The sequence below is a fragment of the Coffea arabica genome, chromosome 3e (assembly GCF_036785885.1).
Source record: "Coffea arabica cultivar ET-39 chromosome 3e, Coffea Arabica ET-39 HiFi, whole genome shotgun sequence".
In the NCBI taxonomy this organism is placed as follows: Eukaryota; Viridiplantae; Streptophyta; class Magnoliopsida; order Gentianales; family Rubiaceae; genus Coffea; species Coffea arabica.
In genome coordinates this window covers 25,456,123-25,470,314 of record NC_092315.1, presented here as the reverse complement: position 1 = coordinate 25,470,314, position 14,192 = coordinate 25,456,123, and the positions used below count along the sequence as shown (strand labels likewise).

The 14,192-nt window shown below is 35.3% G+C and overlaps 1 protein-coding gene across 1 annotated transcript; it reads right to left on the bottom strand.

Annotated features, from left to right (window-relative positions):
* Nucleotides 1–85: 85 nt before the first annotated feature.
* LOC113705448 (uncharacterized) lies at nucleotides 86–1,275 on the bottom strand. Its single transcript, XM_072083349.1, has 2 exons — nucleotides 824–1,275; nucleotides 86–706 (listed from the first exon to the last, which is right to left on the bottom strand). Exons 1-2 carry the CDS (start codon nucleotides 1,149–1,151, stop codon nucleotides 408–410), a joined length of 627 nt encoding a protein of 208 aa, XP_071939450.1. The 5' UTR covers nucleotides 1,152–1,275; the 3' UTR covers nucleotides 86–407.
* Nucleotides 1,276–14,192: the final 12,917 nt, after the last annotated feature.

The following is a 14,192-nucleotide window of genomic DNA, read 5'->3' as shown; positions in this document are numbered from 1 at the left end:
CCATAATATCATCTTTCGAGAAAGATCTAATTGATTTTGTGGAAAGATTGGGGGCATTGTTGATCAGCTTGACATGATTATCTCCTTTTCCATGTTTCTTTTCCAGAATCTTTGTTGATTGCAGTGTTGAGTTCAAAGAAAGCTTGCGCCTTCCCCTGATGTCCGTTTCAGAATTCTGAAGTAAAAACTTGGACATGATTTTTGGTGGTGACATGATAAGGAAATTCCGTGAAAAGTTCAAATTGGAAGCAAATTTATGAGCAAATGGCCAGAAAATTGGCTCATCAATTTCAGTATTTGTGGATTTTGTGGATTCAGCTGGTGCAAAATTTTTGCCATATGAAACAAAATCTGATGATTGGGAAGTATCAGAACTCCAGCTGCTCCTGTAAGATGGACTAGGAAAATCAATCTGGAGAAAGTTCAACATCCTCAAGATCAAGGAAGGATTCCAATAGCCCTTCATCAAAATCCCAAATTTCAGGCACTTCGAAGTCATCATTGCTAAAATATACGAAATGATTGCAAACATTGCTATCTTGGTATGATTGGGCAGATAATTTGTCTGTCTCTAATGAGTTCATCAACCAAGTTGTGATTTCTTCGTCAAAAATTTCCTCTTCAGATGATGATGTTAGAATAGATGATGCTTCTTCCAATGGAGTTACGCTAGATCCATCAAAGAAAGAAGTTGCTCTACCAAAAACTGGACTTGATGAATTGTAACAGAAAATCAAAACAGATACTAGCCAGTCATCAAGAGATAACTCCAATAAATTTGCAAAGATTTTGTCATCAAAACAGCATGAAGGAGAAGTATTACCTGATGATAACCACCTGCAAGAATCATCCCCCTCATCACCATGATTACTAGGCCACTGTTCACTTGCAAGCTGACCGTGAAAATCACTCTCTTCTTCATCTTCTTCGTCGGACATTTTCCAAGGAGCAGATGGAATCGTTGTTCTGGACTTAATAATAGGGCCCACAGGTCGAATTTTCAACCTGATCAATGATGCATGTCTGCGTTGCACCACAGATTTCTGATCCTCTACAGGGTAAAGATGGGAATTTTTCGTCTTATTAGTAGCTATAGAGGAAGAGGAAGCAGAATTTGTAGAGCCTTTTCTGCTTCTCTTTGTGAAGATCATCCTGCTAACGTTTTGGAAAAGTTTGATGTTTCATTGGATTGTCAGCCACAACCGGTTGGTTGAAAAGCGTTCAAAAAAGTTGAAACAGAAAAGGATGTAGAAGACTAAGTGACTATTACGATGGCCTGGCAATATTATTTTAACTGCTGATGTCAAGAATGAACAAAGAACCGAAAGAACAAAAGTTTTTCACATTTTTCGTTTTGCATTTCTGTTGATCCTTTCGCTACATCTGACTACTTCAATTCAAAACCATTGAATTGGCCGTCATCACGACTCACTTGACCATTTCAGATAAGAACTTTCCAGTCAGTTAATTTAATAAGACGTAAAATACTATGTTTTACGTACAGAACAAGTGTCGTCAAGGCAAGTTTCACTTTATACTTTCTCAATATTTTAGGCTTAATTGCAAGTTGCCCGGTGCAATGTTGGCTGCAAATTGGCTCACGTAGTGAAAGAAGAAAGTTAATTTTATATACACTATCACCATTAGATACAAATTTAAATAATTTTATATATCTAATAGTGATAATGTATATACTATCACTGCATATAAAATTAATCTATAAAAAAATTATATATATATATATATATATATATAGGAAGTAGGAGAGCACAAACCCGAGACTTCTCGCTTATACTCTCTATTTGCGTGCCATCAACTTGTCCTTTTTACCTAATGTTTTATGCTTAATTGCAAGTTGTCCTGTGTAATGTGGGTTGCAAATTGGCCCACGTAATAAAAGAAGAGTTAATCCCCTTAACAAACTATATCATAAAAATATTCTTAAAATAATTATTAAAAGAGAGAGATATTTGTTTTCCAATTTTAACCTTTTGTGTTGTCCTATCTTCAGTTTTTTACCATATTGATTTCTAAAACATATATATTTGCATGGGAGAACTAAAAAAGATTGGAAGGGAATATTAAGTAAAATAATAATTGGTAGTATAGTATTTTTTCTACTTTTACCTTTTATTAATTTTGTTGCTTACATAATTGCTTGAATAACAAAGGAAACTTAATTAAAAATTGGCATATGAAGACTACAAAAGTGGTGAAAAGAGACATTTGAATGTAAAATAATTATTAGATTAGCCAATTTTTGTATAAATTTAGATTTATTATCTTCCTTTTATTTTGCAAATGTAATGTTCAGAAAAGTGAGGATAACTTGATATAAGGTTGACATAGGAAAAATAAAGGTTGAGGAGGGGTGGTTATGGGAAAAATAATTATTAGAATGACCAAATCTTACAAATTTTGGTTTTTTCTTTTCCAATTTTTTTCATAAAATAATTTTTTAAATATCAAGAGCAAATAATAAGATTGACATAAAATGACAAAAGTAGGAGGGCAGTGATGTTAAGCATTTTCACTTCCAACTTTTCTTTACCTGCAGAAGTATTAGCTTTAGTAAGGATGATTTAATATATAGTTTGTGTAGGAGGGATAAGAAATTTTGAAGGACAAAGGTGCTTAAGTGCAAGTATAATTGTTCAAGTAGCCATTGTCTTTGTAAACTTTGATTTTTTTCCATATGTTCTTATCCTAAATATTACAATGTCAAGGATAATTTAGTACCTGGTTGACATAGTAAGATTAAATAACTAAAATGCTTTAAGTGCAAAATAAAAAGGATTAAAATAGCCACGGTATTATAGTGATTTTGGTTTTCACTTCCATCCTTATTTGCCTAAAGAATGGTTAAACTAGTAATGGTAATTTTGTCCATTTATATGCATTGATGGTAATTAGTGAATTCATCTCACTAATAAGGGAGGTAAATGGTATTTCTAAAACTTCAGGGGTGCTAAGCGATATTAGGCAAAACTTGAAGGGAGGTTTGAAAAATTGTTCCTTAATTTTCTGTGCATAAGAGGTGTGAAAAGATAGTTATACCGTCAATATATATAATGCTTTGATATTTGGTCTTTAGAACATGGTGCATGTTATTGTATTTTTTCTTATTAAGGAACAATGTAGGGTAAACTAAGGTCTCGTCATATTCTAGATCACTTAAAGGCACTCATGCTGACATGGGTTACATTCAATTTTCCATATTTTCTGTGATAAGGATTTATTACAAAAATAGAAGTCTTTCTTTTTAAAAAAATAAAATAAAAGTATATATCTAACTGTTAAATGATCCCGATTGTGTACGTACACACATACAGATATTTAAATTTCATTGTCATTTTTCTTTCTTTGAAACTAAAATATGTATGTATGACATTGGTACTATTCAATAACGAAAGATATACAGTTATTTTTTTTCAAAAAAATTATTCTATTTTTACTAATAATTCCTTATCAAAAGAAAAGGAAATTAGGTATTCATACATTTTCCCTTTGTTTGTCTTTATTAATAGTTCCCTTTGATGTTTAACCATATAGAGTTATTTCTTTATGAAAAAAATTTAAATGTCATATTTTTTCATAAGAAACTAAAACATTTATTTAGTAAAAATAATATATATGTAATTTCTATAACTTCAAACATAGTTGTATCACCATTTCCTATAGATTGAAATTTTTTTTAATAACATCGTTTCCTATCAATAAAAATATCAAAATATATGCATGTAAGGGCATGATTGTGTTTTCACTCATACACAAAAATTAGACCCAAATGTTGCCTTTGTATTTTTTCAAAATTGCTGTAAGGCACAATTTTAACACAACACGTCCCACTTCTTACTACATTTATATTTTTCACCCATAATACTTAGAACATCTATTATAAAGTATATATCCACCATCAAGCATTTACAAGATCACCATATCACCAATGAAACCAATTTAGGAGAAAAATTAAATCAAATAACATATATGATAAATCAAATAATAAATTGAGGTTCAAGCCCTACCTTTGCGGTTCCTCAAATTTGACTGAATTTTTGCTTGGAACCAAGGGGCTTTTGCTTTCTTAGGATGGTGGAGTAAGTTTCTTCAATCTATGCCATTTAAACACTCCATTTTGGACTAAATATTCTAACATATATAGTGTGTGTTCTTGGTGTAATGTGTGAATTTTGATCGAAATTTTATTGAATTTCTAGGCAACTTTAGGGTGATTGGTGGTGTATTGACAAGCTTCTTAGTTGTGTTTTACTTATTAATTTGGTATATTAGAGCTTGTATAATGCCTTTGTGTTGGAGTACTTGAATATCCTTTGGGGTTAGTTTTGTTGCTTGAATTGGTGCTGTTGTGAGTATATAAACTATGCCTTCACATATTAAAAATCACACCTCATAACAAGGTTAGGGCTCCTTCTACATTTGATAATCTCCGTTTCCTGAAAGCAAAGAATGAAAACTAGCATTTGCAAAAATTGAGAATTCTATTTTCATTGAGGTAAATTTAGACGCTGCCTTGATAGTGACTATCACTTTTATGAGTTATTTGTTCAATTTGGTTGGGAGTGAATATTAGATACATCTATTATCCTATTCTTATTCATCAGTTTTATACTAATATGAAAACAAAGAATAATTTAGTAGTTGTCTTGTTTAAAGTTATGTTTAAGGGATATATATTACCCTACTCAAGAGTTTTTGACTGATTTTCTTGGTGCCAAAAATTATGGACCTCCTTTTGAAAATGGGAGGACAATTGTGGAATTTGATCTTAATTGGGTATTTGAGAGGTCTTTGCATAAATTCCATCATGGACACCAGTAGAGAGAAAGCTGGTTTATGGTTGTAAGGTGGTGACGGATAAAGCACACATTTCTACTGAATTCTTGAAATTGAGGCATAGTTTGCTTGTCTATTTATTTAATCATAATATTGTGCTTGCTTTTAATAGTAAGAATGTGATGTGGGTCAGCAATCTTATGGATAAAATGGAGTTTGGATTAAGAGACATTGTAAGTATACCATTGGCTACTATCATTCTTAGGACTATGACTAATGCCACCTATTATGGCCAATGGAACAAGACTTTGCCTTATGCTTGTCTTTTGACTTTATTATTTTTCTCTGGTGTGGATTTCTAGGATGAGCAGAAGCTCACTTATCAGCAACAGGCCAAGTTTGTGAATGTCTCAACTATAAGGACTCGAAAATTATTTTTATATTTTGTATTTTAATCTACTTGCCTTGAATTTTTGGTTGATTTAATGGTGGAGCAATGATTTTTATTCTATTGCCTCATTTAATTTGCCACATGTCGAGTTTCATGGTATGTTACGCGATTATGACCAACTAGAGAGGTGTATGCAATAAATTTGGTGGACAAGAAGAAATTTTGTGCAAAAGGGATTATGTGACAAGAGCTGTTAAGAGATGATTGGAAGAGAGCTAGATATTTTAGTGTGTAAGAGACAAATGGATCGGTATTTCTTCTTGGCTTGCCAAGTGTCAATCATCTAGAAACCTTTGACTAAGACCAAGCCTTCTTCTTATCTTCACCAAGCTTCCATTCATCACCATTTCTTCATTTTTTTTTCTTCCTAGCTGGCCAAATTTAGAGAGAGAGAGAGAGAGAGAAGGGAGAGAAAACACCAAGTTTCAAGGCTTGATTTTTTGCCTATTTGGTGAGAAAACAAGAGGTAATTTACTCCATCAAACCTTGAAGGGAAGCTCTTAGTGAAGTTCTTAGAGGAAGAAAGCCTTGCACCGTTCTTGATTTGCTTGCCATCCTAGGTTTTGGAGGTCAAGAGGTGAACTTGGCTAGAAACCCTAGTTTTCTTCCCTTATCTTTGAGTTTGTTGATGTACGATGTATGATGTCTTAGAAACCCTAGTTTTCATGTTTCTTTCAAGTTGTGTTGCAAATTTCCAGCTTTGGTGCATAATCTATTCAGCTTAGTTTCGAGCTTTATATATGTGAAATTTTGATAGATTTCTTTGCCTAGAATATGCACCCGTGAGGACCCGAAAATTTTCCGAATTTCTAGGCTTTATTTTATTTAATTGCACACTTTTATACCTTTTCTTTATTAGAAAATTCCCCAGATAATTTTTATGAGCAAAATATAGTTTTTAAATTATTTTTCTAGTATAAGTTAGTTCATGTAAAATTAAGAGTGTATACCGGACGTGGGACCCACTAGTGCGAAAAGTTCGGAAAAATTCGGCCAACTAGGTTAGGTTTTGGATACTGGAATTAATTTATCGGGTGTTAAGAGATAATTAGAGGTTGTTATGTGGATTGATGTAAGAGGGAACAAAGGGATAGAGATGCATTAATAGAGTGACAAGTGTCACTTGGATATTGGTGGCACTTTTTGACTACTATTCACACTTTTACCATTTGGTTAAAATAACTCAAAATTGACCAAAAATTCACTCAAAATTTGCTCTTCATAGCCGGCCCTCTCCTCCAAGAAAGAAAGAAAGAAAACTCTTCAAATTCTTGCCTCTATCTTGCTCAAATTCAACTAATCAACCACTCAATCTTGCTTTTGTTCCATAGAAACCTTTAAGTGAGTGATTGTGAGGTGTTTGGTGGAGTTGTTTGGAAAGCTAAGGTGACAAGTTGCTCTCTCTCTTGTGTTGCTAAGGTAAGTTGAGAAGGACCCCTCTCCTCCCTCTAATGATGCTTAATTTATGCTTAGTGGTGGTATAAGATGCAACTTTATGGATTATATTGTGATTTTTGGTTGAATTGATGAAGTTTTGTAATTATTGGGAATTTTTCTGTTTTAATATGAATATGATTGTATGGCTATGTATGATGATTGGAAATGGTGTGTAAGGGACCTAGGAGGTGGAAAAAGTGGATAATTGCAAGCAATTTCTGTTTTGGAAGAAAATTTGGAAAGTTAGGGTTTATGAAATTACATTCTGCCTGGTTTTGTAGCTCATAGTTAGAGGCCGAATTGGCCTTGGATTAAAACATGAAAGTTGTAGGGAATGATATTTTAGAGGTACCTGAAAAATTTCAGGTCAATCGGAGTAGCGTAGCTTGAGAAAAGTCAAAATTACCCTTGCTGTCCTGGTTTTACCCGAATGTGGGAATTGCTTCTGTAATTGGTTATTTTGGTTAGGAATGCTTCCGAATTGGTTGTTGAGGTCTTCTGATGAAATGTATCCTTGTTTCTTAGCTTTCATATGGCTTTGGAATTTCTAGATTTGGACTTAGGTAGTCTGATTTATGATGTTTGGACTAGAATGCGTTCTGAGAATCTGTTTTTACGGTTCTGGTGTAGTAGATTGCATTTTTGACCTGGTTACACCCGAAACTGGGTTGAGTGACCTTCTGTAATATTGTAGCCCTATCTCTTAGCTTCGAAATGGTGGGTCTTATGATGACTCCACTTCCCCCTAAGGCGAACCAGAGGGTTGGCGGGCCGTCTGCCCAACTCTCGCCAGGACTCACGCAAGCATTCTAACCCAAAACCTTCCGACGATTAACCTAAACTATTACAAAAATAATTCTTCCGAAATAAATCGATTTCTATCACCACATTAACTTCAAAGATAACAGCATACAAACTTAACCAAACGACAGCTCTTAAACACTTCACGCGTTACCCACAAGGGTTAAAGCCTGATCACACCAATACAACATACATACCGAATATCAGAATTAGGGATTACACTTTTCCAGCTTCAAGTGGCAATCCAAGATGAAAGGTACAATGCTTAACTTAGGAGTCATTACAAACCGAAATTTAAATTCAAGTTGTTCAAGTACATTCATAGGAAATATAAGCAGCTCAAATTCTTTCAAACTTCAAGACCTGTAAGGAAAACAAATGAACGTGGGGTGAGCTAAAACTCAGTGGTGCCCCAAAACATGCAATCACAAAAGGCAAGTAACGAATATTTCAATTTCACACTTAATAAAAGCAGATAACAGCACAAGGTAGGATACAGGGGCTCTCAGGAGCCATTTTCCTCGCTTGATCACCATTCGTCGTAGTTGACCCTCCGTCAACTCTCACTACTTATAGTCCCTGTAGATCCACTCATTTTAATCCTAACCCGTCACCGCTCTTACCCATGTCCCGGGCCCGAACACCGACTAAGGAAGGAGTATGCTCGAGACATACCCTTAGAAAATTGGTCGAGGGATTCACCCAACGACGTTATTGCAGTTAGATTCATGCGTCGAGGGATTCACCCAACGACGTGATTGCAGTTAGATTCATGCGTCGAGGGATTCACCCAACGACGTGATTGCAGTTGGATTCCAGAGTGACTGTAGTTGGATTCAGGAGTCGAGGGATTCACCCAACGACGCAACTACGTTTAGATTCATAAAAAAAAAATGATTCACGCAAGTCACCACTCGAAAGGCTAGTGCGATAAAGTACACACTGCTCACTTCGATGGATCGGAAATCACTTTTGCAAGTACCACATTTCCAAGTCAAGAAAGCACTTTAAATCACGTAGGAATAGAACAAGCAGGGACACTCACCAAGAGTGAAGTTACTGATCAAGCTGGGAATCAAAGTCTGCGTCCTCGCTAAACCCTAAAATACCAAATTTTAAAACTATAAGTTTTCTATTCAATTTTTTTTAAGCTTATTAGTATAAGGAATTATCTAATATATTACTAGTTTACTTTCTCAAGTAATTTCAAAAATCTACTTAGGATGAAACTTGACAAAAGTAGTAAAAATGTTTCTAATAGTTTTTCCTTGAGATACTTTTCCTTTTAAAGGGGTAACTCGTATTATTTTCTTAAAATAATTCGACCATTCACTTAGGATTGGAATTTAGTAAAAGTAGGAAATGTTTTGTATGGCTTCCTTAAAACTATTTTTCTTTATACGAGTGCGGCTGGTACTATTTTATTTAGAATAAATTTTCTTGCCGAGGAAGTTTTCTGCAATTTTTAGTTAAAGTCACTAAAATCTTGTATTTTGGAAATTTTCCTCTAGACAATCAGCCAGGGACAATTTTAAGGAAAGAAAAGGAAATAGATCAAGACTTAGGGTTTTAAAACTAGTGAAATCATTTTCTAAAAGTAATAAGGCTAGTTTACGCTTAAAGGAGGAAATATCGAGTCGGCAAGGTTTAGAAACTCTCTACACGAAACTTCTAACTTTAACATATAATACTAAGTTTTATCGTACCATACTAGAGTGAAGATATATCTAAATAGCTTGCTTAAAACTTCTCAAGTTCACAGGACCAAAACCGATTCCGATTGGCAAGCACGTAATATTTCAGATTGTCAATATAACCAACTCTCATTTCAAATAGAAATCTCACTAGGGCTTCGTCAATCATTAGCCCTAGGTTTTAATAGATTCATTGCTGATCAAGAATTAAACAAAAGACCAAGGCTTCGTCCATCATTAGCACTTGGTTTTTGGCAAGCTCATATCACATTTTAACTAAATAAAAATGAAGGTAAGGCCTCAAAAAAAAATTCCAGCAATTAAATTTCATCACCCTTTAATACTTAAAAATCATTGAAGTGGCTAAGGGCTTCTTCAATCACTAGCCCTTAGCATCCCACAATTCGCTTTTATAGCAATAAAGCTAACATTTCAAATATTTAAATTTACCCACAGGTATTTGGAATCGAGGAATCCCATCGACTAAGTCACAAGTGGTTATCAACCAAGTAACCTTCATCAAAGAAAAATAATTCCTTATCAAACTTGGCTAAGGCTGGAAAATTTTCCAGCTTATATCCACCGCTACACTTCACTATTTCCAATTCAATCTCCCAAGACATCAAGAGTTTCACATCCATATATCTTATAAAGCTTTAAAACAATTTATTCCAGGCATTTCTAATCATTATGCTTCAAAGAATAACTTCACAACCAAACTGGAATTCCAACTCAACCTTTTACTACCACAATAAAATTTCCAAAAACAAACCATTCGGCTATCAATATTTTCCAGCACTTCATTGTTCATAAATCCAATATTTTCTTGGCTAAAACAGAGTATTAGGTGCTCAATTCGACATGCCATCACTTAGCTAGTTAATTACCATATCTATCACAGAAATTTGGTTCGATTAACGATAAAGGTCCTCCAAAATTTCCAGAAATTTCTGGCTAGCCGCGGTTTCAGCTGCATGAAACTGATTGCATTTTTGTTTTTATTTTCTGTACTAACTCAACAAATTAACTTTGTGCAAAGCCCCATTATCTTGTTATTAACTGGTTAATTATGGTTATAGGCTCAAAGCAACAAAATTAAACCAAATGGAGCTGTATGAATCAAGACAAGCTCTCGGCAGGTATAATACATCAAAACAGAGTTTCTTGTGCTTCTTAATACATCATCCGAATGCATAAAATTATCATGCAAGGCTCTAACCACATTAATCATCCAAGCTTTAGTTAGCTAAACATAATAACAGTTCTGGATTATCACAAGGAAGCAGGTTTAATCCAACATTTCAAAAAAAAATTTCCATCTTGGCTCGGGTGAACTTGCATGTGGCAGGTTGCATTTTGATTTTATTTTTTTCTGGTTTAAACCAATTAATTAACTACATACAGAGCCTAATTAACTTGTTATTAACTATCTAATCACCACAATAAGCTCGGCTTACACCAATTAACCAGATTTAAGCTGCATTATCAAGTCAGATTCTCGGCTATTTCCATAACTTGCGCATAAAAGAATTTCTTTTCCTAAAACATTCATCCGGATGCCTAAAATCAACATGCATGTTCCTAGTTGGCTTAATCTTCTTGCTTTTGGATTAGATAAACACATAATTACACTCAGATTGTCACAGGTAAATAAATCAAGAGATGCATTTCCATCTTAGCTTCTCGGCAGAACCATTTAACCAAAACAGAATTTTTCTAGTGACTTGATTTCATCAACCGACAGCACAAGCAACACATGCAAGCTCTGATATGGCTTCATCTACTAGTAATTCACTTAATTAGCCCAGAAATTACCTCAGTTACAAGCTAAGCCTACGCACAAGAAATCTGAAATTTCTTCTTTCCCCTCGGCTCTCACGTACAGATTTGGTTCCTGTTGAAGCTGCAACTGGGACTGATGCAATGTGGCTTGGTTGAAGTTGGAAATGGCCACAGCTAGGAGAAGGAAAAGTGCGATGGTCTCCTGGTCTCTTCCCTCAGCTCGCGGACAGAACAGAAAAAAAAAATTGCAGCTCGCGTTCCCTCCTCCCTTGCTCTCGGATGCAGCTCTCTCACGAAGATAGTGGAGTGCGGTGGTTTACGATATAAGAATGAGGAGGGAGGGAGATGGTGCCGCGGTGTTGAGAAGGGTTGAGTGTAGGCAGAGGTTGTGTGTTGAAGTGGTGAAGATGCGGGTTGGCCGGTTAGGGTGGTGGATGATCATGCTGTCCGAGGGAGTGTTTGGCTTTGCATGGAATGGTTGTGGTTGTATGGTGATTTTGTGGAATTGTGAAGGGTATTTTGGACTTTTCACTTTTCCTTCAATGACCACTTAAGCCCTTGATTCGAGCATAATCTCACGAATTATCCCTAAGAATGATTTAAACTCCTAATAGTGTACTAGGCTCACAAGGATTTCGATTATCGAAATTGTTACGTCCTACATATATCTAATATACTTAAACCATTTTTATCAAAAATTTATCGATTACAATCTTGTATTAAGGTTCCTAGTAAATCCTAACATTATTTAACGATTAAATTAGTTATCAGGATTTCCAACTATTTATTTTCAAGAAATAGAGTTAATCTAATTCAAAATTTATTGATTTAGTATAATAAAATCAAAGGAAATAATAATTTGATACAAATGTGTCAGTTTGCACGTAAAATTTATTCTTACGCACTCATTGTGAAAAGAAAGAATGATAAGACTATACTTTATTGCAGGTTAAGAATCTCCAATGAAATATAAAATGATATTTGTTTATATACATTTTCAGGGTTCTCACAGGTCTTGTACCTTCATCCGATAATCGTAGTGCCTTTGGTGCCATTACCGCAAAATGAGGTTAAAAACTATTTTTTTCAGGGCTAAAGCTAATTCCATTTCCGGATTTTCTGGTTTCCCCTAATGCTTATGTATGCTTATGGAACCCTATTTCGATAGTATTTGGGCATTGGTTTATGACTTGTAATCGAGTCTTATTGTGCTTATTGGAATCTTTTAGGGCTTGACTTTCCTTTCCGGTTATTTTCCTAGCTAAATGACTTGAATGACTTTAAGCCTAGTGAACGGCTTTTGGAAATGAGATTATTTTTGTATGAGATGTTGGGACTGATTTGAGGATGATGAAGCCAAAATGGCCGGAAAATTAGGTAAACACAAAGGGCGTGCTGCCCAAATTTTCAGTCAAGGACTAAGTTTCTATTTGAATTTGTATATTTTCGTTTGGCAAATACTATGACCGTTTTACCATCCCAAAACATGATACCTCTTTGATTTGAAACGCCAAATGTTTACTTACTCCGTACCCAAAATATAGAAGTATGAGTGAGGGTTTTATCGGCCACAATTGAACTACTTTCAAGTACGGTTTTAGGAGTCTTCCTTTTCCATATGATTTTCATCAAAACCCTTGTTATATAACCTCTACTTGAATATATAGTGACTTTTAGTCATACAAACGATTCTTTACGATTCCGAAAGAATATTTTCTTAGCCTATCTATTTGTCTTTTGATTTGTCATTAGTCAAATGTTTTCCGTTGGAATTCTATAAGCCTTTTGAGCTTGGTTTTGCGATTGATTTGGAAACCCTAGTTATTTTCATCCTTGGGTCCAAACAACCCTCTGTTTACTTGAAAGTCATCTTTACACGCTTTACTCCTAATTAGTCAGGTTTCTTCGTTTCCCCTTAAATGTTTTGCTCGATAAACTGTAATGTGTTCTCTTGTTCAATCTTAGGTTTCACTGGTGACTAAGGGTAATATCCGGAAGGATATTTTGCACGTTATTTTGCATAACTAGGTAAGTGTTCCTTGTTTGCTATATTCCTTGACTTATTGGCTTGTTATTATTGATTGATAATGTGTTAAGTGCTTTCAATGATTGTTAAAACGAGTTTTCTAGGCGAGTGTGTACTTTATCGCACTCGACCTAAATAAATGTGAAAGTTTCAATGATTAATGATTAAATGCTAGTTGCGCATGAATGTAAGCCGTTTGGCTGAATTGGGCCCTGCCCTTCGTTACCGATCGACTCGAGCCAGAAGCGGACTCGGTCGGGCGATATGGTGACCCTGGGTGAATTTGGTATACTCGAGTATTACCTTGTAGTCCGGCTACGTCCGGATGGGTGGAGTCCGGCCAATGTCCGGATGGGTGGAGTCCGGTCAACGTCCGAAAAAGGGATGAACGAACAAAAGAATGAACGAGGGATTCTACTTACAAAAATGTATTTTTTAAACGATTGGAGGAATAAGGGGAAATGTCAGGGGAACGAACGAACAAACAAATAGCTCCATGTGGGCCGTATCCTTTTAATGAATGTTACTATCGCTTTCCATTGTAAATGTTTCTTGAATTATTGATACTCCATGTTTAATGTATTGAATTGATTGTCTGATTATCTGTTCGGAACCTCACTGAGCTTTTAGCTCACCCCTTTAGTTTTGTTGTCCTTAACAGGGGACGGCGAGCAGAATGAGAGCATAGACTAGCCAGCCCAGTTCTTTTGTTTCTTTTGTTTCTTTTGTAGTGGTTCTCGCCTAGTGCTTGGCACGGGCTGGACGTATGAAGGATTGAAAACCTTTGTATATTCGATCTTTACACTCCCGTTTGGGGATGACAATGTATATAAGTTTCTCTTTAAGTTTTGGATCGTTGCCCTATTTATTCTTGTGATTTATTCAGATTTTAAGTGAGGACTATGGTGAACGACTGAGTCCCGGCGAGAGTTGGGCAGGCGACCCGCCGAACCCTTTGGTTCGCCTTAGGGGGAGGTGGGGCCGTCACACATCCTACACCTCATGATATGTTAGCTTGATTGATAGAGTATTTGCAATGGAGATAAGGTTGGGAGTTGGAGGATTTCACGATTTCTCAAGTTATATGTGAAATTTCAGCGTACATGAAGTGAATAGCTTAGTTAAAGCTTTGTATATGTGTGTAAGTATGGTGGATTTCTTTGCCATGCCTCATGATATGTTAACCATGACCTAGTGTGTATTTACC

Excerpts from the sequence above, each read along its gene's own strand:
- LOC113705448 (XM_072083349.1), bottom strand. The coding sequence starts at position 1,151 with ATGATCTTCACAAAGAGAAGCAGAAAAGGCTCTACAAATTCTGCTTCC. Across the intron at positions 707-823 it reads TTGCAGGTGGTTATCATCAG|TTTTTGGTAGAGCAACTTCT; the intron begins GTAATACTTCTC and ends CATCAAGTCCAG.